The following is a 26,748-nucleotide window of genomic DNA, read 5'->3' as shown; positions in this document are numbered from 1 at the left end:
TTTTTAAAGGTTGAAACTGAGGATTTAGTACTTTAGATGCTTAACTAACTTTTCTACCAGAATGTGGAATCTTTAAGTTTGACTATGTGTATGCCAAAATGCTACTACTACGTGTAAAAACTTGACACTTTTTACTTATGAATTTATTTGACCATTGGTTAATTGGTCTGTCCAACACAACTACTAATGCTGCTCATGTTCAGAGGTTGAATCCTGGTGTTTTTGGTGACCCCCATGATGTTTATTATTACATCTTTCCATTTTGGACAATCCACAACCTCTAATGTCATCATCAAAGCAATATGCAAGCAAGTTTGCTCACAAGATATATTGAAATATTCACAAAAATTAAACCTCCGAAAGGATTTTTAATCAACTTATCACTGCATATCAGGATTAATATTAGGAATTCCATGAGCATTTTATGATAAAGTGTCATTTACAGTACTGTACATGTGCTGTGATCATTTGTGAAAAACTTTGCAGCAACAACAAATTACAGACAAGTCAAAGGGTTAGATGTCATTAATTGTCATTTGAAATACAGAAAGGTGAGTAGCGTGCAGCTTTGCCTGTGTTGCAGCAAATCATTCGTAGCCAATCCTGAAACTTCATTCAAACAAAAGAACACTTTGATTTGAGCTTTGAGGCACATGTCATACACAAATGTACAAAAGAGACACTCAGAGGGAAAACCACTCCCTCTCTTGAGTTGTACTGTTAATCTGATCTACCATTCTGTAACAGCCACAGTTCCTACATGACGTTTGTTGCTGATGGTCACGCCTTCTAGTTCAGTATTTTGATGACTCAAAGTGAAGTAAACCCTTCAATGAAATTGGAAGTTTTTCTTGGATCATTTATCCACTGTTATGAGTAAAAAGACTCTGCTTGCTGTTGTTGGACAGGAGTTTCAGCTGATTTCACCTGAGTTCAGTCACTCAGGTGTGGAATTTAGTCAGTAACCATAGAAATATTTAGCAAGAGTGGGCATGTACTTTACAGTGAGGTAAGGAGCTGAACACCAGGGAGCGAATCAAATGGAAATGTCACGGCTTCACATTTCTGCTTAACTCTCTCTGTGTCTCTCCCTCTGTGTTTAAAAGGCTGCTATGATTCCCACAGTCACCTCTGTTTGTTGCAACAACATATTCAGATCCAGCTCGTTGTGGGTTTGATGTTGACACACATACTAGTGCAAAGAAATTGCTTGGAAGATACAAGGGCTAGGTGGCATTTTAACATTTTTAACTAAACGTTTTTTGTTTTTTTTCAACAAATGAATCCAAAATTCAGCTGTACCAGAACATCACCTAGAAGCGCAGTCGAAAAGTCCATACAGTTTAAAAATGAGCAATTTAGTGATTTAAATGGATATTGCATTAAAGAATAAATTAAGAAAATTACAAGTCTGGCTGGACATTCAATTCATGGCAACTTCCAGTTGTTGACAGTTTTCAGTGCTTATTTTGGTACCAAAAAATATTAAAGTTCAATACTACTAATCGTTTTCACATCAAAATTGCAATATGAAAGAATGGTAAATTCTAATTGCAAGGGCTGGAATTTTTTATTACATTATTATCAATGTCTCAACAACCTATAAAAAGTTATAAAAGGTGTAGATGTAGGTCAGCTGTAATTGATTAACTTAAATTCTGTCGCTTAGCCAAACTACAAATTAGCAGCTAGTTAGCTAGGTGGTTTTCAAGTGAATAATGGATAGCTGGTTGTGAAGTGTAGTCAGAATCTCCTAGTTAAACTTCAAAATAAATTATTTTATTATTTTAACCTTATCAGCATTAAAGTTCTGAATGAGGAAGCAGTTAAGCTAGCTGTGCTGCCTGTCTGTCAAGCTAATGTTGCTGTTAGCTCAAGCAGCTACAGTGCAGAGCTGTAGCATTAGGGATCATCAGGCAGATACCAAAAAATGTGTGTTAGATATAACTTATCAGCACTGTGTTTATTATTATGAACAATCCACTGCTGTAATATCAACATATAATATACAGTTACAATGTAAAAAGATCTCTGGCCTCAACAGTAAGCGACGTCATCAACAATGTCATTTTATCTGATGTTTTACGTAGAAATAACTTTGTTGTCATGATTGATACAAACTTACAGTTGTTTAATACTATGCAGACCACCCATACAAATTTAATTGATAGAGCATCAAAGCAAGTCATAATTTCCTCAAATCATTCAGCCCTATTCAGTTCCCATCTCTAGAAGACACTGCCCTAAAATGCACCCTGAGAGAGACACAATTTACACTTCTTAAAATGTAGTTTAAATGATTCAGTCCCTTTATTAAACCAGTCCAGTGAGCCCACTGGAATTCACAGAGAAAGAGACACAGAGAGAGCATGAGAACCCATTCAGGGTGATTCTTAGACCTCAGGGTCAAGTCACTGACTCATTGTCCAATCAGGAGGGTGTGTGAATCATCCTCCTTGCACTTCCTGTTTCTCTGGACACTAGAATGGACTAAAGAGGGGGATTTCAGCGGTCTGTGTTTGTATCTGCACACACATGCATGATTTTTAAGCTTGAGTGAATCCTGTCCAGGTGTCCACTTCATAATAAATATTTTTATCTCTGTATTTTATAGATGATAAAATTCCAATACTGGCCTATGTGCTGGTGTAATCCTCCAGTGTGTGTGTGTGTGTGTGTGTGTGTGTGTGTGTGTGTGTGTGTGGGCATGTATGTGAGAAAGAGTGACCTCAGTCTGGCCTCAGTAGCTGTGTTCATTTCTCTATAGAGACTTGGTGAGAGAAAGAGCAGAGATCTGACAGAGAAGTACATTCATCATCCACTCAGCACACACATGAGAAAACAGAGCTGGTGGGCAGGACCTCTGAAGTGTGTCCACACACACACTCACTGATACTAGAGAAACTCAGAGGGAGCGATAAGGCACATACAGTCTATGTGAATGAGCGTAGGAGTGAGTGTGTATCACTGACTTCCATGTCAGAGTGATCCAGCTGTCGTAGTTGCTGTTTGATACAGGAAACTAGAGCTGCAACAATTAGTTGATTATTGCCAACTAGTACATTAATTGCCAACTATTTTGATAATTGATTAATCACTTAGAGTCTTTTTAAGAATTTATTTAAGAAAAAAAGTTCTCTGATTCCAGCTTCTCAAATCTGAATATTTTCTGGTTTCTTTAGTCTATAACAGTAAACCAATGAATTGATAATGAAACTAATCATTAGTGGCAGCCCTACAGGAAACACACTTCTGGTACAGATAATAATAATAATGATAACTGAAGAATGTATGTCACTCTGACTGAAATATGCTGTAAACAACCAAAAGAGACCAGGCAACACGCTGTGACAAACCAAAAAATGATGTCAAAGAACAGCATGGAGTGATATTAATGTTAAAGGGGGGAAAGTGTTGTTTCTTTGTAATACTTTCAATTCAGAACTTACCACCAGACATCTCAAATGAAGCATAGGTTGTACAGGAATATTTCAAATATTGTACAATGTTTAAAAAAATAAATGTTCACTTATATCAGCCTTTGTTGTGAGGTGACCAATGGACCATAGATTGCAGCCAAGTAGCCAAGAGGCAAAGATAGGTCAAATGTATCCTGGCTTGAGAGAAAATATCTGCATATGCATCATATTATTTGCAAGTTTGTTGTGCAGAAATCCCAGCAAAGTACTGATCTATATACAGTACTCTGCAGTTCTCTGAATGTATGGTTTGGGAGTTGAGCAAGTTATTATTGTATAACCGGCCTGGAGTTTTTCTTTCTTACATAAATCATAAAGGTTGAAATCAGTTATGACACACAGCTAAAAGATGTGTGTTTTGAGTAACTGGGTTGTTGACTAGCAGTCTGTAATAATAAGTATAAAATGACAAGTCAGGTTGAGAGAAAGTGAGACTGACGTTTGATCACAAAGTAGCACCAACATTCAGGTACTGAAAATCACAACGTGTGGAGGAGTGTCTGAAAAGTATTCTGAAAACACTGCATGTGCACACAGCCAGTGAATGAATTTAATGAAGTGAGTATATCAGGGTCCAGTGTCTTTCTCTGTCTCATTCCTGGTCCTCTGAAACCGTGAACAGGCCTTCAGTGCGGTGAAAGAAAAGTCCAACTATAAATCTGGAAGCCAATTACATGGGCTCTTTCAAATGGCCAGTGCTTTGTGCTTCGGTTGGTGGTAGTGGGGGGCGGGAGTTAGGGGGGGGGCTGGCATTGGGCCAGTACAGGCTGTACCAGTCTGTGATAACTGGGGTGGGACTCAGACGCAGAGAGGGAGGAGAAGAGGCCGAGGTCAGACGTGGACGACAAATATTGGTTTAGTTTCAAAGAGATCCAGAGAGGCTGAGTGGAGGTGTTTCTGTTTGCACGCTGGGTTTCCACACAGGTGGATGAGTGTGTGTGTTAAGAGAGTTCAACCACAATGGAGTTTTGAAGGCAAGATTTTGCCTTTTGGATTGCAAATAATCAGTTTATTGCACTTTTATTATTACGTATAATGTAGAATCTGACACTTGTTGAGTCAGTAAAGGTGTAACACTGTGAACTGCACAACCTTCTTCTCTTCTCATTGACTGAAGAGGATCAGATGCTTTTTACTTTGAAATATACTTTTATTTGAACATGTAACTTTATTTATGGGCTTTTGTTGGTTCATTCAGATTCAACCACAGATATAATCCATGTTCAAACAGTAACAACAGCTCAGCGTCCTTGTACTTTGCCCTCTCCTTGGCTGCGTGCTAAATCATATGTAACAGCATGTCATTTATGAAAATAAATCTTAATATGGCAAAGTGCTGTAGCTGCCATCTTAATTATAAACACAGCTGTGGCTGGGATTTTTCTCGGTCTGTTTTCCTCATGAAACAGGACAGACACTCTCCATAGCTCAGCACAGGAACATTTATCATAGCTGCTGTGCTCAGATTCCAGTACTACACACTAATGCTAAGCAGGTTCTGGATGTGTAGTGTGTTTACACTGGAAAAGTAATACAACTAAGTATACTTTAAAAAGTCATTACCAAATTTGTGTGATTTTTTTTGAGTTTGCCATTGTTTCATAATTCATTGCACAAAGGAAGTGTTGGTTTCTTTTTACCATGACTGTAATCTTTCTCTAATCAAGTCATTTTTGTGTCTAAACCATAACTTAACTGTTGGCAGATCAGTTTTAGAAATCACAGACAAACAACTTATTCTGCTCTTGAGTCTGGAGGCCTTGTTGTTGTTTTCTCTTAGTGGTATTTCAAAAATCACAATTTGATTGACGTCCGTTAGTGAACTTATTACATAACTTCTTGTAAGTACAAAACGGTAAAGTCAAAATATGAACCAAATGGGACATTTTACAATGTGAAAATAAATTTGTCAGTGGTCTGTGGTGGACAAACTACTCTTATATCAATAACCTTTATAAGTTATTGGAGGCAGAAAGTCCTGATTTGGTTTGGAGGAAGACTCTGGAGGTCTTCTATCTATCGTGTTTGACAGCTGAGTTGTTATTGGATGGATTTTCTTCCGTGAGTTTCATAACTTTAGGCTTCTTTGGGCAACAGCAGATACACCTTGAAATTAAAGCAACTTTACCACACTGCAAGTTTGAAAACCACCAGATTTCCTGCTTCTGTCCACCTGTTTTTGCTAAATCAACTGTCAGGACTGTCACTCCTGTTCACCAATTTCAATTTATTTTTATTTATATTTAAGTTGTGACTGTCAGAAAAATGTTCTCCAGATGCCAAACAAAAATGACCAGGAAACAGTACACATATCCCTGCGAATAGACAGTTGTAAATAATAAATAATAAGCTGTTTTGACTCCCTGCACTGTTGTTTTCTGAGTCACACATATCATTCAAACTGCTCTTTGACAGCATGTTTGTCTGTTGCCTTGTTTTGTCAACGCTCAGTTTAACAGTAGATGGGAACATGAACCACCATGAGTATGTATAATATATTGATATGTATCTGTGTGTCCCTCTTCTTCTTCTGCAGAACGTGTTGGCCAAGGCGTTGTATGACAATGTGGCGGAGTCTCCGGATGAGCTGTCCTTCCGCAAGGGGGACATCATGACGGTGTTGGAGCGCGACACGCAGGGATTGGATGGCTGGTGGCTCTGCTCGCTCCATGGACGCCAAGGCATCGTCCCTGGCAACCGCCTTAAGATCCTGGTTGGCATGTACGACAGCAAGCAACAGGCCACGCCCTCCACGCCAGATCCATCTTCTCCTTGTCCCGCCTCCCTGTTGCCAAGACCCTTCCTCCCTCAGAGCGCCTACGCCAAACCCTCGCTTCCTCCATCTTCTGCTATCGCCACATCTTCCCCTGGGTTCGCCAACAAGCCCCTCCCCGCAGCTCAGTACACGTCCATGCACCCGGCTTACTCCACCCCCAGCCCCGCACAGCCCAACCCTGACTCTGTCTACATGATGCCCCCTTCCCATGGCCCCAAACCCAGTCCCCAAAGTCTGTACCAGGTCCCCTCTGGCCCAAGTGGACCCCCTCCAAAGGCTCAGCCAGGACCCCCCATTAAGGCCCCGGCTCTAGCCCAGAGACAGTACCAGAAGTCTGGGCAGGATATCTACCAGGTGCCCCCCTCTTTAGGCCCAGGACCAGGTCAGGGAGCAGCCCCAGCTGTAGGGCCAGGAGCCGGGCAGGATGTGTACCAGGTGCCCCCCTCCCTGGAGAAGAGGAACTGGGAGAGTAGCAACAAGCCACTGGGCAAGGTAAGGAAGGAAGGAAGGAATGTGAAGAAGTATTGCCAAAAGGTGAAAAAAACATAAACGAGCAAATGATAGAAAGGAAAAGAAGGGAGGAATGAAGGGGGGGAGGATTATATATCCTATTTTCATTTTAAAAATCTTAAAGGAACAGAAGAGAATAAAACATTCAGTGTCATTGTTCCTGACCTGGGCTGTGGATGTTTTTATATCACACACACACACACACAGACATCCTGCTATTGTCACCGTTTGCATTTGCTGGTATCTGTGTCTGTCTTATTTTTGTCAATCCAAAAGCTCAAGGTTGTTCTTTGTGCTGTGGGGCAAGGTTTGCAGTTCTATATTGGACATCAGCCAGTCAGGATCATCTACAGTAATGTGTCAGAGTTTTGCTAAAGGTGTGGTCAGTCACACTGATATAAAAAGCAGCCCTATCGAAAAACTTTGTAATTCTGGGTGTCAGCAGAGACTCAGAGTCCCCGGTGTGAAAGTTGTCTTTGAACGCAGAAAAACGGTTCAGTATCTGGTTCAGTTCAATCCATTGTTTGAAAGGAACAACATGATTGGTTGATAATGTCACACATCATGGGCATGAGGAAGGTCATGTTATGGTCTGTACTCTGCACATAATGTCTGCTTACAATCTGAAGTGACAAAACACAAATGTTAAAGCAACAGCATCAAACTAATAACGCCTTGACGCAGAGTGTTTTACATCAGAACACATTGGAGTGTATTGTTCATCTTAAACCAATGTGTTTAAATGATCGTCTGTTGATTAAATTGGATTAGTTGTCAGTTTAAGTTGTGGTCAGGTCTGTTTCTGCTTGTGATGCTCAGTAGCATAAAGCAGAAGTTATGTTGCTATGCTTACTACAGCTGCAACCATTAGTCAACTAATCAAAATGTTTTGAGTCATTTTTTAAGAAAAAAAGACCAAATGTGAATATTTCTGGTTTCTTCAGTCCTCAATGACAGTAAACTGAATATCTTTGGATTGGAGGACATTACTATGGGAAACAGTGATCGACATTTTCCACCATTTTCTGACATTTTATGGACCAAACAACTAATTGATTAAGTGAGAAAATAATTGACAGATATATTGATAATTAAAATAATCATTAGTTGCAGCCCTAATGCTGCTGTTTAATTCATTACACACTGATTTAGAGCAGAGATTTCCTGAATGTGTGTTAAGCGTCCTGTTTTATGATTTCAACTGACACCTGGCCTCCCAGCCAATCAGAAATCTTTTTTTATTTTTTATATTTGGTATAAATAGAAGATCAGAGTGAGACAGAGCATTGAAGCATTCCTAACAAAACAAGGAAAAACTACAAAACTGAAGACTGAATTGAAGTCTTTCCACTCCACATGACAGTGTACTGTTGTTCTGAAACAACCTGCTCAACAGTCCCATGTGATGAGACAGAGGAGGTAGAGAAGGAGAAGATGACATGGATGAGAAAAGAAGGAAGAAACACTGACGGAATAAACAGTAGACAGTGTGTGTGTGTGTGTGTGTGTGTGTGTGTGTGTGTGTGTGTGTGTGCGTGCGTGCGTGTGTGTGTGTGTGCGCGTGTGTGAGAGAGAGAGAGTGCAGAGTAGGACCAGTGAAATAATAAGATTGTTAATAATTCAGCCCTGATCTTGTGGTTGGGTGAGTAAGCACTTTACTGCACCAGCAGGTGACTGTGTGTGTGTGTGTGTGTGTGTGTGTGTGTGTGTGTGTGTGTGTGTGTGTGTGTGTGTGTGTGTGTGTGTGCGTGTGTGTACTCTGGGGAAGCCCCTCCAGGCTTGCTGTGGTGCAGTGAGCCATATGTGTAAGCACCGCTGTTAGTCAGAGTGTTCTGTTGTTCGTGTTTGTTGGGGATGATGGGGATGCTGCGTCCAGCTGCTCCTCTCCTTCTTAACACATGACCTCATCTTTCTGTCTCTAACTGCTTCATAATAAATTGATATGCAGGAACTGAAATGTAACAACTAGTCAAATGCTTTATGATAAATTCAGTAGGAGTGTTGTATTGTGTCCTCAGTGCTTCTTCGACCTGTATTTTTAACAGCATCATGGGACACTAAAAGAAGATGTGTTGTCTCTCAGAACAAGGTCACACAGTGCAAGTTGAAAAAGACAAATTGTGTTTTTTGCAGAACAGCTACATATGAAGGTGGCATTCTGAGATATGCATGCATAGCCATGCACTGAGCAGCTGCAAATAGATTTCATAGTGCGTACACAGCACAAATGATTTGAACAGACAGCAGGCGATGGTTAAAGGTGTTGTTTACTCTGATGACAAATTGCAGGTGTGCTGGTTCTCACAAACTGCTGTAGAGCCTGTTGTCTGCAGTAATATTTCAAACTCATTCACTGCTAGCACTTATTAGCACTGATTAATGTATGTCCATATCATCTTGCACGCGCCAATTTTCTTTCCTCTAATCTTTATGACAAGTACGTTGGACTTTTTGGTAATATTTTAACTTTCTGTCCCTCGATTTAACATTTATTTAGTATACAAACATTTAATTAATGGTAGATAACTGACTATAATGTAGTTGTTGTAGATGTTTTAATGTGTTAATAAATGTACAGTATTTGTCAACAATTATAACTTCTCTTATGAAGACATATTTCATATTATTACAACTGTGACCAATTGTGATGTGATTGCTGACAAATACATCAATAACCAACACTTATATCTACTTACAACTACATTAAAGTGTGTTATAAAGTATATATTAACTGTTGGTAAGCTGCTTATGAATGCTAAATAGGACTTAAAGTAAACTCTTACCTATGTCATAGCTGCTTGACAATAAAAGCCTCCTGCTGGTTTGCGAGAGGAAAACTTTAAATTGAAGCAGCAGGAATGTTCAGTTTGCATCAGCGGTAACTCGACACAGTGAGTACAGAAAAGTGATTATTAAACTAGGGATATTGGGTATTGTCCCTCTGTAGTGGTCTAACTCTAATAGTGTCATCTTAATTAATTCTGAAGGGAGTAAGAATGAAGTCATCACTACCTACATGTAGTGAGGAATTCACCAGGGAGAGAGAGAAGCAGGGAAGGAGTGATGGACTGGTGTCCCAGAGGTTATATGTTTACCAGTGTCACCATGGTATTTACAGCAAGATAACAGAGGGAGGGTCCATCTGAGGAAATATATGGCAGATAGTATCGCAACAGCTCCATTATACTGACAGAGAGGAAGGGGACAGGATCACCAACCTCCATATGTATTAGTCAGTTATGTTCTTAAAGGGCAGTACTGTACAGGTGCCGTCACACACTCTTTCCCCTTCATCCATTTACATTACAAAACATATGTTCTTTACAGTTCTGCCAGTATGCTGTAGTGTTTTACATGTTTAAATGTGTTTTCCTACCTTCCAGACAGCCATTAGTTTCCCTTCCAATGTGGAATTATAGTCTGCATTTTTATATACACTGCATGGCCAAAAGTATGTGGCCACTCGAACCTTCCAGCCATACATGACAGTTGAACATGGTATACTGACACTGTATGTGTTAATGTGCTGCTGTAACAGCTGAAGGGATCTCCTGCCATTCAGTCACAAGAGCATTAGTGATGTCCAACACTGAAGTTGGATGATAAGCTCTGGCTCACAGTCAGCTGGTTCATCCCATTGTTGGATGTGGTTGAGGTCAAGGCCTCCACACCAAACTGGGAGAACCATTTCTTTATGGAGCTGGCTTTGTGCACAGGGAAAAGGTCATGTTGAAACAAGTGTTGACACAAAATTGAAAGAACACTTGTCTTAAATATCCTTGCATGCTGCAGCATTAAAATTAACTTTCATTGTAACTACAATGCCAAACCCAACTATCAAAGAACAGCACACAAAGGTTTGGAGGCAGGTGTGTCCACAGTCTTTTGGCCATATAATGCATTTGAGTTTTAACTCTATATCGTTATATATTTTTTGTTTTTTAAATTATTTGTAGTTGTTATTGGCACTAATAATCTGATTTAAAGGGTAAATCTAGTGATATTTTATATTTTTCTTGTTCACAAATCTCATGTGCAGAACCAAACCAACAGTATTGTTTGATACATCTTATTCATCTGGGCTTTGGCAATTCAAAAATTGTTCCAAAAACTATTAAATACACACCAATTAATGTGGCTTCATTACCATGAACACACACACACACTGTAGTTTATTCTGATTCAATCTCATATAATCCCAGAAATACTCACTAGAGCACAAAATGTGGATTAATCCACTACTGAAAATAGTCCCCAACAAAGGCACTATTTCCTCCTGTCTAAGTAATGTTTGTTAAAAACTACAGTGACCAATTGTTAGGGGAAATCACTGACCCTTTTTTAAAATGAAAAAAATATATTTGTGAGTTTGTTTGGTTTTTTTTCTGTCAGATGTGTTCAGTAGGAACCAGTGGGTGTGGAGATGAGAGCTACAGACAGGGAATGGAAGTCATTAATTGTTGGAATCGTGTTATATCATTATTAGATTTTTTTTAAACTTTAAAATACGACTTTGGAATCAGCCTCAAGGCTGTATTGGTGCTTGTGTGGCTTAATTTGAAAGGTCTGCACTGTGTCACCATGAAACAAGAACATATTTATAATTTATGAATTGTCCTTTATGTCTTTCCTTGACTTCATGATGTTTTCCATGAAGGTCAAGGAAATGTGGTGAGGAAGTGGACTGAGCCAATGTTTTACTCACAGCTGCATTTAGTACTAGACCTTACAGTATATTACACCTAACACACAAAGTGTGTGCGTCACATACTTTATGTATTTACCTTGCCATGCCCTTCATTGTACTGAGTTGCTTTTTATGCTCACTTACCTCCCCCTGCCTCCCTATCCGTACAAACACACACACACACACACAATTAAAAAGACGCACACACACTCTTCACTCCTGCAAGTTAGTCATTATGAGATAAGGAATTCCTGCTGAGAGAAGACTCCTCTCTCTCTCTCTCTCTCTCTCTCTCTCTCTGTCTGTCTCTCTCTCTTTCACCCACTCATCCACACATACACACACGGTTGAGTAATAATTGAAGAGTGATGAAAACTGCAGTGTTTGTTTCAACATGCAGAGTAAACGATGGAGAAGTTGAACAGTGAGGCAGAGGGAGCTACAGCTGCAGGGAGTCTCAGCTGCTTTGGAAGGCTCCTGCCCGGCTTTAAACACCAAATGTCCCTTTGTAGGAATATTCGGACAGACGGCAGCTCACAGGAATCAGTTTGTCTAGCCAGACTTTCCCGTAAATATCAGAGGAGACACATGACTGTATACGCCCATTACAGGCCTACAGAGGATGTAACAATACCAACTTGAGGGGAACTGGACACTACCTTGTGCACACAGATTAGCACAAGTTATCACTAGTTAGATTTGTGCGCACAAATGAACTGAACCTAACTTTACATGATATTATTAACTTGAGCTAGACCTAACAATAATCTGAATTCAGGGTCCACACACCAGCTTTTCCCAGAGCTTTCCACTGCATCTCATCAGCTAATGAAGTTTGCTCAGTTTGTATCATTTGACCTAACTATGGAATTTTAATCACATGATAGCAGGTGGTTGTGTATGCAGATGATAACACCTGTCTCTGTTCAATGGACTCATCATCATCATCATCAGATTTGAATGGTGTCCTTTATCTTTCTCGTGCCATCCATGGAGTGTTGGTCAATAGAAAACATTGGGAAAAGCTGATAAATGGACAAGACATTAAGGAAAATATATTTTTTGTCAAAACATTATCAGGATTCTTAAGGGATTCTTCCTGAAATATGTCCCTTGCACTGAGTATCAAAAACTGTCAGATACCAAAAGTTACCATCACATTTCTGGTCAGATTTGTAATCTTGTTGATTCATTCTTTGATTAGATTATTTCTGTTATCAAAATCTACATTTTTACCAAATTTAGACTTGATTTGATTCAGGCAAAGCTCTCGTATGGCTGCTTGTGTTTGGACATTTTGGCTTGATTTGTGAAATGGTTTTGTAGAAAAATAATATTTATATTTCTCTTCGTAAGTTATCAAAAAAGTACAATTTCGGTATTGATACAGCAGTTATCACAGTGACACTAGCATTGAAATATTTCACATGATAACATATCTCCATCCAAAATAAAACATGTATTAAAGCTAAGATGCTTATTTAGTGCTTAGTTACATTGTTTGTGGCCTGACAACCTTCTCTCCTTATTTTGCACTGCATTATATACAGTCATATAATGAAGCTGACCAGTTAACTGAAACCAGTGTAGCATCACAACTGTGTACAAAAGAATGTTAAGAGGAGAAAGACACATGGAAAGAATGTGATAACTTAATGACACCTACAGGACTCCATAGATCCCCTTGAATCCAGCAGATGGAAATACAGATAATTCAATGTTACTTACATCCTGAAAATGAACCTGCAAGTTTCGGCATGGATACATCATTGCATGTTTGTGTGTGTGTTTGTGTGTGTGTTTGTGTGTGTGTTTGTGTGTGTGAGGAGGTCAAGCAGCAGTGTCAGCTGACACAGCTGTCATCAAAGGCATTGATGTGTCAGGAGGGGTGTGTCGCCAGCCACGTGCCACACAGACACCCAGCTCTTAACACTCACACGCAGACACACACACACACACAGAGGAACAGCTGAAGACAATCAATGTGTGTATTAGTGCATCTGTGTGTGTGTGTGTTCCTAGTATTGGCCCTGTATATTGGTCTAAGTCTGAGCAGAAAATGACTCTGCTGCAGGTAATCAAATGGACCCTGCAGGGTGTGTGTGTGTGTGTGTGTGTGTGTGTGTGTGTGTGTGTGTGTGTGTGTGTGTGTGTGTGTGTGGGTGCCCTGTGGGGTCCATTTGATTACCTGCAGCGGACTCATTTTCTGCTCTGGTAGTGTGTAAAGAGCGAAGATGAGAGTGTGTGTGTGTGTGTGTGTGTGTATGAAGGAACTGAAATGTCAGTGGGCATGTTGGTTGACTGTGTTTTTTCTTTGAGTGTGTGTGTGCTGGCTCCCTCTCGAACCCTTTCATTATCTACACACACACACACACACACAGCAGCAGCATTATAGTGAGAGCTCTGAATATGGTTTTGAATATATAAGCATGCTTTAAAGTTTTATTCAGTTCATATTCCAGCCTTATTCATTTGGGCTGTCAGGCCTCTAGTTTGAGGGTGGAACACTGGCATAGTTGCTATAGTTACAGCCCAGTCTAGTGTGCTGAGGAGTGTATTACCTACTTTGACAGACACACCCAAGAGTAGAACAGCTGGAGAACTGGACAGGCCCCACACACTGAGTTGGCAAGAGAAACAACAATAAAATGACAGAGGATTTGCTAACATATAAATCAAACTGTCCCTGAGACACTCTTACTGATGCCATATGAGAACTGCACCACTGGTAACAATAAAGAGCTCCGTAAATTCCTGTCTCAATACGTTCAGCGTAATGGACGTTTTTAATGGACTAATTGTTGAAAAATTAGAGTTGCGTCATACTCACCACCCTGCTGCTCTCACTTTCTCTTCTCTAACACAAATCCTGCTTTTATTCTCCTCTAATTAACTAATTAGCTGCTCTGCTCTGTGCAGGGGCAGGGTGGAGCTTCAGGACTCTGTCAACTGACTCCAGCATGTCAGAGAGACCAGAGACGAGGCGTGACACCAGTCAGAGAAAAGTGTTCTAAAAAGAGAAAAGTAGACAGCGAAAACGGAAGCGTTCAGGTACATTGTTGAGTGTAGGTCATCCGTATTTTAGAAGAACTCAGAGCCCAATACACAATGACTGTAGTTATGCACGAATAACAGAGCAAATACTTCCACAGGCAGTTCAACACCAGTTTGTCTCATATTCTCTGAGATCTTGTGAAGTTCTGTTACAGGCAAAGTGCAGATCTTTGGATCAAACATACCCACTCAAATCTGAGCTGGAGGCACAGAAAACAGGAACGATCTAAGAGCCCAGTATGATAGATCCACTTTATTTTAAGAACATTTATTTAATATTAGTGTGCTTATTATTTATAACATCTGTGTATAATAAAATATCAGTTTCTTTCATGGTGTTGGTGTATATATTCATTCACACCTCACATCAACTGTATTCATTTTTCTATGCATTGAAGTATCGACTGGAGGCCAAGTAATCGGTCCTTTTCTGGACAGGCAGGTTTTGAACGGGCACTGCACTAGTGTTTCTATAAAAAACCATCATGGATGTATCCTGCTATTCACTACACAAGAAGAGAAAAACTATATTTACATGCAGACTCACTGGATTTTAGAGAACGCTTAATGCTGTCCTCCTAAAACGGAAATCTAAATGATGAATAATCCAACTTTTTGATAAATATTTTAATGCTGATAAATCTTGATTTGTATTCCCCTAAAACTAGAAGCCTGAGAGAGTGCTGCTGGTCTGAATGTTTTTTTCTAATGAAATTTTTTTTCAGTGCAAAATATTGGTTCTAGGCAGCTGGTGTGTGTGTGTGTGTGTGTGTGTGTGTGTGTGTGTGTGTGTGTGTAAAGTGCCAGAGTGTGAGGCTATGTTCTGCACCACATACTGAGAGATTAACTGGAGACTAATGAAGTCAACACGGCTGTCTGGCACACTCCCACACATATCTGTATTTCTGTAGAAATGAGCACACTCATACACACACACACACACACACAAACACAGGGGACTAGAGTTGGAATAATTTTGTCTCTATTTTTTTTCCAGCCACTCATTTTTTGTGCATTTGTTAGTTACTACTGATAGTCTGTATCAGTCATCATGGTGAAACTGAAATGATATGAATATCTGTTAAGATTCAATAAAATTCTATGCTTTATGCTTACCAAAATAATCTACATTCTAATCCTGCTTTCACAAGCTGAACTTCTGATAAGACAGTTAAAGGGTGCATTTACAGTATATGTAATATAGATAAATGACTTTGATCAGTTCTTTATAGAACTGCCTTCAGTGTGAGTTATGTTCAGTGTGTGTCTGTCAGTGCAGGAACGCCTTAAAATTGCAACAGTATGTGTGTGTAATAAGATGAGAATGGAGAATGTAGTTCCAGACTGCATATCTGGGGCAGTGTCATCATACTTTGAGGAGTGCCACATAAATATTGTGTGTTGAGCAAAAGAGTACATTCCCTGTCGACAAAGTTGAACTGAACTCGCATGCAGTAAGAAAGAGGAAAGGAGAAAGGAGCACAGTATGCCAGACTGTGCCGCTTAAAGAAACACTACCTGATATTGTTCACATTGCATTATGTTGAGCTAATATCCTCGCTAATTCTGCATTTGAACTCAAAACAACCATTCCTCTTCAAACAAGCTTTGCTTTAGGCTTAGAATAGACAGACAGAACTCACACATTTGTGAAGCAAAACTATTTCCCCGATCACAACAAATCTCACAATGACTGAAATGAAAACAAAGTAACAGATAGCACACAAAGAGTGTGATGAGAGGTACAACACAGCGTAATGTCAACTCAGCTGTCTCTTACTGTGTATGTATTGCAGTTGAACCAACACAAAGCATGATATGATGACGCTAATGAATAAATAACTTTCTTTTCCATCACCGTGGTCCTGCAGCCTTAAGGTGAGTCAGTCCATCTGGATTTTGCCAGAATTGCCAGACAGCCAGTCTGAGCTCGCACACATGGACAAAACACACACACACACACACACACACACGCACACACCAGTCATGCCATGTGGTGTTGGAATCCGGTTCAGTAGGGGGTAGAGTGTGTTGGTACTCTCCTGGAGACATGCCTCCCCCTGCACTAATCTGTTAAGACCCCTGCACTGCTTCTTGGTGCCTGTGTGTGTGTGTGTGTGTGTGTGTGTGTGTGTGTGTGTTGCCACATGCCCCACATAGCTGGCATGGTATGTGGCTCCAACTCTCTCTCTCTCTCATTCATTCTCTCTCTCCCTTTAGCTGTCTTTGTTTTTACTTCTTTGTGTTCTTTGTGCTCATGACCAACAGTCACGCTCTAAATCCATGCAGCAGTGAAAGTTACAGTCACATCCACATTGTTTAGATATTTATGTAGCCAACAACTTTGAAAAGTCCATTTACATTTCTTAAGATCAGTAAATTATTAACCGTTATATAAAAAAACACATACATATTGAATGATTTGTAACATTTAACATGCACTTTGTACATTTATACCATATTCATACAACAATCCTGCCATACCAGTCAACACCAGGATGCACGTGGATGACAGACACGGAATCAAACCAAACGAGAAAGTAACAAAAGTCAGAGGATATTGTCCATTAAAATAAAAAATGATGATCTAACGCTATCCAGTGCATGTGTCAGTGTAGGATTGTGGTAGAACCTACAGTATGAGCTCATTTTTATTTAAAGGATAGTTTCATAACAGTCAGGTGCCCAAATAACAGTGGAATAAGTTTTTCTTGCTTTAATCATTCCTGCTGATCCTTTCCAAACATGCTTACGATGTAAGTGATGGGGGACAAAATCCATAGTCCTCATGTGTAGTCTGATCTGCAGTAACAAGTAACAAAAAGAGGGACTTTGGCACTAAAAAGACTGTAACGTTGAAAGATATCTACTTGATTTGACTCATTTGCGGTTTGTATCGTTTAAATACATTTTTGCACAGAAGGAGGACTGTGGATTTTGTCCCCCATCACTTACATTGCAGGTGCATTATGAAGGGATCTTAATAACGCGCATGGTGCAATGAAGCAGTTTGGCTGTATAGATGAATCTGGGTTGTCAGCAGAAGTACACAAGCTGCCATAACTTACATTACTGCAGTGGTACCTCACATAATGTATGTAGTAGTGTTTCACTCTCTTGGTGCTTTTGCCAAGAAATTTGTCCACGAGATCATATGTTGAAAATTTAGTCATCATATGCCATTTAAATAAAGGGTTGTAATCTAAAAACTTCAACTTTTCAATTAATTTAGTCCAAGTTTGGAAAAAACAAAGTAAAAGTTACAAGCCTCTGCTACATTAAATATATTTTACTTTCATATATCTCTATTAAATCCTCATTTTTCAATGGATCTGCCTACAGATGGTGAGCTGCTACCCCACTTAGCTCTGTTAGCTTGCTAGCGTTACGTTTTCTGTCGTGTTTTTGATGAAATAATGCATTTCTTCTGTTTACAGTAACAGAAATCACAGAGTTTGGTGGTTGCAACACATAAATCAGCCCCCGGAATTGTCTATAAGTATCTAATAAGCAGACTTTTGGGAGGACAGAGGTCATTGTTAAAGCCTCTCCACCCTGCTCGACTGCATTCTGAATCTGACCACTAAATCAGGCAGAGACAAAGCAGAGAGCAGTGTGAGAGAGTAAGTTGAGATGAGGATCTGAAGCAGCCATGTCCACCAGTTCTGACAAACCACCCGACCCTCCTCCTGTAATTAGGCCTCTCTCTATTTTTACCCCTTTCCCTCTTTGAACTTCACATCTGCGCTGTAAAGATTTATTTTTCTCAGTACTCTGATTTATTTTTCAGAGTACTCTCTGCTGCAGCTGCATGTATAGAAAGTCTATTTTTCACCCTGTGTGGTTACGGTGGTCATTTTGAAGCTGTAAGATTGGGCTTCATTTGAGAATGTGCTGTGTTTACCACCAGTCTCTATGGAGGAGAATTCATTCTGCTTTTTGTTTCTAGACCAAAGCCTCCGCCCGGGTTCTTATTATCTGTCCCTTTCTCATCAGGAGAAAGCAGAGAAAGAGAAGAAAGAAAAAGGAGAGGAAGAGAGAGGGGTGGGAGGGAAGGAGGGACATTGCTCAGAGCGAAGGTCATCTGTTAAACAATGACTTCTGCTTGACGTAATCATACACACAGAACAAAAGAGGGACCATCCCAGCTTGTGTCACACATGGCCCTCTGTCGTAGTGTGTGTGCTCATATTTGCATGTATCTCCTTCACTGAATCCTCATGAATAAATGTGTGAAGACATTTTATTGTTGGTAGGTCAGAGTCGCTGCAGCTTTTATGAGGCCACTGATTTATTCTGAGAACACGACACACACAGGGTTTTCTTTGGCGGATATGTAGGTCAGTAAATCTGAAAGTGTACAGCCGTCCTCAGGCCAGAGTTCTGTGATGAGACATAAGAAACAAGGCTGTACAGGGACGTGTGTGTGTGTGTTCCCTGTCATTCATCCTTGTTGAGTGCTTGGAGAGCTGGTCTGTGCAGCTTGTCAGGGTTTAAGAATCAACATCAAGGTATTTGAGAGCCAACCCCCCCCCAATAGGAGTCAGATACTAGTGTTAGCGATGCTAAATGCAGGTGCATGTTGAATGTTCCAAAGATGAGGTAACATACTTCAACAAACTGAGAAAAGATGGCAAGGATAAGCATGGAGTAAGACTCATGTTAACAAGAGAAGAACAGCTCCAAAAAGTACAAAAGAACAGGATTCTAATTTATAGCTGAGATAACTCAAACTGGACTCAGTACTAGAAAGTGCAGAATCTGCCACAAGACACCAAAAAAACGGAGGCAGCAGAGTGCAATTGCGCTATTGACCAACAAAAACCTGGTCTGAAGTCAATGGCGCAGTGTTTCACTGTTATTTTAAGGGTGCGTTATCAAGACAGTAATGTGCGCCTACACAGGTGGGTGCACAACACGCGTGCACTCTGCTTTTTACACACACACACAGACACGCAGCAACACACAAACATGCAAAAGATGACATATATTATAAAATACATGTCATAATGCTCAGTCATAATATTTATCAGAATTAACTAATCACAGTAATGATGGATTAAATTGTTGAATTCTTTGACCAAATCGTGGCAAAACACGTATGTATTTAAACAGACGGACAACAACGGATCAGACACAGATTGACTTTGCTGCGTCATCAATACATGATGACATGAGGAACATATGAGGAAATAAATGAGGTGAAAACAATTCTTAAACTAACAAAGGAAATAAATCTGCACATCTTCTAGCTGCTGCCAGCAGCAGGATCAGAACCTTGGTGAGCTGATCAAGTCCTGATAACTGTGTTGATGATTCTCTACATGATTAAAATTAATGATTTCATTTTTGAACAATATTTAACAAATATTCTTTAACATTTTTTAGAGTACAGTGGTCAGGTTCCATACTTTAAGCAATTAAAACCCTGCTGATTTGACCTGTTACTCCATGACTGAACAAAACGATTTTAAAGAAACCAAAGCTGTCATTAAAAAATAAACATTTTCAAAAATCAAACAAAAATACATTCATAACAAATTAATGAACAGGATCTTAAACTGGTGGTCTGTGGCTGACCACAGGAGGATCCAGGAGCAGCAGAGGCCAGTGTGCTCGTTATGGATCGTGCACTTTCCCTTTGCGCACAAGCAGATCAGTTTCCTCCGCAAAGAAGCATTCCTTCTTACTTCTTGGCAAAAGCGCATTTATAATAGCAATCCTCCAAGGTGTAAGGGCACCGTGCTTTTAAAGGGAATAGGAGATGACACTGTGATTGGTTTATTGCATGTTACGCCCAAAACACACCCATGATTCATTAGGAGACTATGGACAACCCCTTTGAACCATGCGCCTGGCAAATCGACCATTTTTCCACTGTTAAAATAGCAAAAGTGGATTTGGACACACCCTAAATGCACTTGTGCAATGTGCTTCTTGAGATCATTAAAATAGGGCCCTAGGTTCTACACTTCCCATATTGCAATAGCGCCTTTGATTATACCTCTGTTTCTCTGGTTATGCTACTTATAGTAGAGCAGAAATTATGAATCAATTTACAGAAAAGTAATCGGCTACTATTCTGGTTAATTGTTACAGTTTTTTTCAAGTAAAAATGTGAGGATTTGATGCTCTTTGATGTGATAGTAAACTCAATATTTTTGGGTTTTGGACTGTTGGTCAAAACAAGCCATTTTAATATGTCATGTTGAGCTCTGCGAAATTATAATGGATGTCTTTCCACTAATTTCTGGTATTTTATAGACAACACGATCAATAGATTCATTAAAAAAAAAAAAAGAAAAAAGTATACCCATCCATAATGATAATAGTTATGTGCAGCCCTAGTTCACATGTTGATATTCACCCAGGCTGAATTCATCAGCATCAGCATGAATCCATTGATTGTGACCTTTTCTTTCTAACTGAACTAGGTAGGAAAGATGGATGTCAGAGAGTTACGTACTAGTTTACCAGTGTAGTCAAGACAAAAATGACTCTTTCTGTTTCGGCTTCTCTCTGCAAATACACAACACAGACAAGAGGCAGTGACGCTGGTATTAAAGGATGCTGTTAGTTAACAGTGGTGACACAGTAGTAACACACACACACACACACACACACACATTCATGATGAGAGTAGAATGTCTCTCTGGTGGTGACCATTGATCCATAGCTTTGATCTTCTAAAGGGATTAAAAGGCTCAGCAGGCTCTTACTATTACTAGACCTTATATACGCACGCACTCACAAACACACACACACATGCACTCATATAAACACTGATCCACTTAGCGTGAGTTTGTGGGTGTGTGTCTATTCTCCAGGGTGCACACAGACAGGTGATCAATAATATGAGTTATCAATCAGACACAGGGCTGGGAATGATGTGTGTGTGTGTGTGCGTGTGCGTGTGCGTGTGCGTGTGTGCATGCATGCGTGCGCAGGACACATCTGGCACTTAGCCAAGTGTCGTCAATACTGTTGAAAGCTTTCTGACAATGAGGAAAGGGCTGTTTACATGAGTGTGTATGTGTGAGACAGACTGAGAATGTGAGAGAAACCAACAGAGGAATGTAAAGTAAACACACAGCTTTTTAGGAATTTGTTCTCATTACAACTGCTGGTGAAATGATTCCCGTCATTTCTCTTCCTGTAGAAAGAACAGAGAGAATGTGTCATGAGGCGGGAGAGTTGCAGGCAGAGGGAGAGTGAGGAGGCAGAGGCAGATTAGAACAGACAGGTTGTCAGATGGATGGTTTTATCATTTGTCTCTGTCTGTCTCACACGCAGCGTACCTCTGACAGCTGGGGAGCTGAGCAAATATTATCAGAGAGCTCCCATTAATCAGGGCTGAGCTAAGTGTGATTAAACAATGATTTGACTGACAAATACAGACAGACCGATGTTTGGTCTGATACTGATGAAGAGTATTTGGAATTAAACATTTAGATAACAGTTATATCTGCAGATACACAGTATACTTTGATGGAATCTATCTTAGAATACTATATGATATTTTCATTTTGTTATAATTTCACATTTATGTCCCTCTTAGGTTAGGTCAGGTTAGGTCTGGTTAGGTCAGGTTAGGTTAGGTTAGGTCTGGTTAGGTTAGGTTAGGTTAGGTTAGGTTAGGTTAGGTTAGGTTAGGTTAGGTTAGGTTAGGTTAGGTCTGGTTAGGTTAGGTCTGGTTAGGTTAGGTTAGGTCAGGTCTGGTTAGGTTAGGTCTGGTTAGGTTAGGTTAGGTTAGGTTAAGTTAGGTTAGGTTAGGTTAGGTCAGGTCAGGTCAGGTTAGGTCTGGTTAGGTTAGGTTAGGTTAGGTTAGGTTAGGTCTGGTTAGGTTAGGTTAGGTTAGGTTAGGTCTGGTTAGGTTAGGTTAGGTTAGGTTAGGTTAGGTTAGGTTAGGTTAGGTTAGGTTAGGTTAGGTTAGGTTAGGTTAGGTCTGGTTAGGTCTGGTTAGGTCAGGTTAGGTTAGGTTAGGTCTGGTTAGGTCTGGTTAGGTCAGGTTAGGTTAGGTTAGGTTAGGTCTGGTTAGGTTAGGTTAGGTTAGGTTAGGTTAGGTTAGGTTAGGTTAGGTTAGGTCTGGTTAGGTTAGGTTAGGTTAGGTTAGGTTAGGTTAGGTTAGGTTAGGTTAGGTCTGGTTAGGTCTGGTTAGGTCAGGTTAGGTTAGGTTAGGTTAGGTTAGGTTAGGTTAGGTCCAGTACAGAGATGACAATGGCTATTTTAGTAAGTAAGCTCAATGTGCTTTACATTGAAGGACAAAATATAAGAATATAGGCATACATGAGAACATAGGTAACATAAGCAATATAAATATAAGAATATAAACATGAGTAAAATGCAGAAACTGAATCAATGAAGCATACAACATACATTAAACATACCACACAGCAATTCATAAACCCAGAACATCAACACAAGAAGAAACCCCTGCCCTATCACATAGCCACACATGTAACCAACTGCACAAGAAACAAGTGCTACTAGAGACACACACACACACACACACACACACACACACACACACACACACACACACACACACACACAGACACAGGAAAGTTTTGAGTTTTCTCTTGAATGTGGACACAGTTGTGGTGGACCTCAGGACAGCAGGCAGCTTGCTCCAGAGAGCAAGACCACAGTAACTGAAGGCACCCTCACTGGACCTGGATCAAATTCTGGGTACAGCTAGAAAACCTCAACCTGATGACCTGAGAGGCCTGATGGGGTTATGATCAGTGAGCAAGACAGAAAACCATTAAGTGCTTTATGAGAGATAGGCCTAAAGAAAACATGTGTTTAGCCTATAGTAGTTTAGCATAATGGCTATCATAAAACTCAGGGGGGAACTGCTATAAATACACCTTCCAGCTACTCTCAATTCTTATTGATAGTATATATTGCATACATATGCTTATTTAATCATATGTAGAGACTGAAAAAAAGAGCTTTTGTGGTTAAAGGAGCAGTTAATGTTGAAGTACTTACTTGACGTAGCATCTCACAAGTGCCATCTTGGATAATTGTGCCCAAAATCAGTCCCTATTTAGTGCACAGTATTTACTTTCCACTAGTTTGTACAAGTGTCCATATACTCAGTGTGAAATGTATGCATTAACATTGCCCTCAAAATTATCACAAACAAAATAATGGTGTCCATAACATGTACACCACCTTCTGCTACAAAATATAAACTTGCCAGTAATAAAGCAAGCTGAGTGTCCAAATAAGTGTCTAAATTTACAATTTACAGCTCACTATAGCGTAAACTGTCCCATGTTTATTATGTAGGGGATGACAAATGAGAGAGAGATTGTGGACGAAGTGTTTGTGATTAGTTTACTAACTAACAAGATACAGTATTTCATGAGTAGACCCTAGTTACAGCAACTTTTTTGTGCAGCTGCTAATATTTGGTTTGACCAGGACATGGAAATGTGAAATGGAAATTAATGAAAAACAAAACAAGAGAAGGGCAAGGAGTAAGACAAGAGGAAAGAGAGAATGATTAAAGGATAGTAAGACCACTAGCTGTGATGATAGCTACTTGTGTTTTGTGTGTGTGTGTGTGTGTGTGTGTGTGTGTGTGTGTGTGTGTGTGTGTGTGTTGTGTACCACAGCTGTTGTGGTTTCCCAGGCTGGCTAGTTGACTCTGCACTCAAACCATATAATACAGAGTTTAAACAGGCACACAATAGGGCAGCCTGGTTCCCACGACAACTATGACAGGACCCCTGCTCTGTTTTTATTGCCTGTGTGTGTGTCTGTGTGTCAGCGGCGTGTTTTAATGAGACTGAACAACCTTTAGTCTATGTTCATTCAGTGTGAAGAAGCAATAAATTCTCATTTAAAGATGACTCCTGAAAACATCAAGAAGAATTTTAGTTTTCTGGCATCACGGTGTGATGAAAGAATCTATTGTATTGTGTGTATGTATTGTGACCCCCGCAGTTTGCCATAGTCCAATAGATACATATTTAATTACATTTTTCAGAGGAAAGGATCTTTTCTTTTTGCCATGATGTTTTCCTGTTAATATATTAAACGCTTTTCTTTATCTGTTGATGAGATGATCAAATATCTCAGATGAAGATGTCTCGTCTTTAGACTTATGTGTGTAATGTAGTGTTATTGCTGTCCTGACTCTCCTGCCTCTCTGCTCTCCATCTCTGTGTCCAGGTGGTTGTTCCTACTCGGGTTGGACAGGTGTATGTGTACGACACAGTGAAACCAGACCAGGACGAGTATGACGTCCCGCCCAGACATCAGCCTCCGACCCAGCAGGACATATATGACGTGCCACCCACCCGCCAGCAGTACAACACACAGGTCAGACTGCTGTGTGTGTGTGTGTAGACTTGAGACTAAATGATCTATATTCACAGTTATACAGTCTATTCAGTAAATACAATGCTGAAATTTAAAAAGAATTCTTACTCTACATCATTCCAAATACTTATGTGTAAGTTAGACCTTTTTCTTGTATCTGTTTGTATGTTCTCAGACTTACTAGTTTGTCCGCATTATTTGACAATGACCTTTTTATTTTAAAGGAACAACATTATGCTTTTGTGGGTTGTTATTTATATAGTGTTATGATGTCAGATGCTAAACATGGTCAGAGTTCCAAAACTTGAGGTTAATATATGTAGAAACGCTCCCTGCAAGTCAGAAGTCAGGGCTTCAATCTGCTTTAAACACTTTGTTTGCAATGTTTTTTTCTACCTTGGCGACAAGCTGACGTCGCTAAGGTTGTCGCAAAGGTTTTTCCATGTGTTGTTCACATTGTCCACTTTCATATTTTGGATTGAACATGTACGGATGGATTTGAGAAGCTGACGTTTCAAGTAAAGAACGAGAAAAGTTTTGTTTCATGGTCAGAACAGAGTGGGCTCATCAGGAGGCGAGCCTTAAAGAGACAGGAGCTAGAACAGCCTGTTTCAGACAGAGACTGAACTGAGAGGCTGCATAAAGGGCCATAAGATTAACTGTAAATCATACGAATATATTACAGCAGAGTCCCAGAATATAAATATAGACCTGAAAATGTGCATAATATGCCCCTTTAAAACACAAAAATGATTGAAATTCAATGATAAACATATCTCTGATGTGAAAATAGCTGCATTTTCTGTGATACAGCTATTTTCATGTCGCTTGATATTTTAGATTTTGACCCTAAAATTAGAAGTGTACTTTTTAGAGTGTTGTAAGTCTGTTGAATCAAAGCATTCATAAAAAACAGCAGATTCTTAGTAACCATTGTGTATTCCTGATAGCAGTGCACTAGCTGCTGCAGTGTTAGTAATGGAAGATGTAGATGTGAACGTACAGTAGTAACAATAGTCTGTGTTGTAAATGTATAAAGGTAGAAGTGTTTGTGTGTGTAAGGATATGTGGCATGTCACATCAGAACACTGTACAATACACACAGGTATTGTCAGGCACCAAGTGACCTCTCTGTCTGCACAATATGAATATTTGATGTGATGTAATATTCAACCTCTCTGTTTCTAAATATTAGATCTGTCTTTAGTGAAGGTCATTCATAACCAACAGACAGGCTAGATATGCCACTGTCTGTGTGTGTGTGTGTGTGTGTGTTATACAAGACACTTGCACTGTCCAGAGGCGACAAAAAGAAGCTGTATTTTTCCACTGTAGGGAAGGTTATTTATGTTTGTGTGCACTGTATATGTGTGTGTGTGTGTGTGTGTGTCTGCCTGTAGGGCCTTTACACTTGATTCCACACACACACAGGTCAGTCTATTCCTGCGTACGTCCACACATCCTGTTCACAGTGTTTTCTGCTTAATAAGCAGGTACACACACACACACACACACACACACACACGGGCAAACTGTACATAGAAGAGAATCTTGATGCTGACAAGCCAAAAAAGAAAGGTCAATCACAAACAACTGCAGCAGACTGAGAGCTGGAGTCACTGGAGGAAGAAGAGGAGGAGAAACTGAGCTGTATGAGGAAGAAGGGGGGAAAGGAGGAAGAGAAGCACAGGAAGGGAAGCGGCGCAAAGAACAACAAGATGACAATGAATGATGGGAAAAATGAAGGATGGAGAGATGAGGAAGAGAAGGAGGAAGATGTGTAGCTGTAATAACAGATGTAGCTGCTGGGTTTTTTTTTGAAGTGGGCAATCTGAAAGGTGAAGAATGAACACACCACAACACAAGGCACTTCATCACAATGTCTGCTGTGTTGGAAATACCTCATG

The 26,748-nt window shown here is 40.0% G+C and overlaps 1 protein-coding gene across 3 annotated transcripts in view; it reads left to right on the top strand.

The window, feature by feature from the left end:
• Positions 1-26,748, top strand: part of bcar1 (BCAR1 scaffold protein, Cas family member) — a 100,761-nt gene that overhangs the window by 59,854 nt on the left and 14,159 nt on the right. For all 3 annotated transcript variants that reach the window (XM_042411269.1, XM_042411270.1, XM_042411271.1), the window contains exons 2-3: positions 6,016-6,747; positions 24,692-24,841. In XM_042411269.1, coding sequence (XP_042267203.1) covers positions 6,016-6,747; positions 24,692-24,841 — 882 coding nt within the window. The remainder of the gene's footprint in view (positions 1-6,015; positions 6,748-24,691; positions 24,842-26,748) is intronic.

The sequence above is a fragment of the Thunnus maccoyii genome, chromosome 5, assembly GCF_910596095.1.
Source record: "Thunnus maccoyii chromosome 5, fThuMac1.1, whole genome shotgun sequence".
NCBI classification, from domain to species: domain Eukaryota; kingdom Metazoa; phylum Chordata; class Actinopteri; order Scombriformes; family Scombridae; genus Thunnus; species Thunnus maccoyii.
Note: the sequence above shows the minus strand (reverse complement) of the source record. Positions and strands in the feature narration are given on the sequence as shown.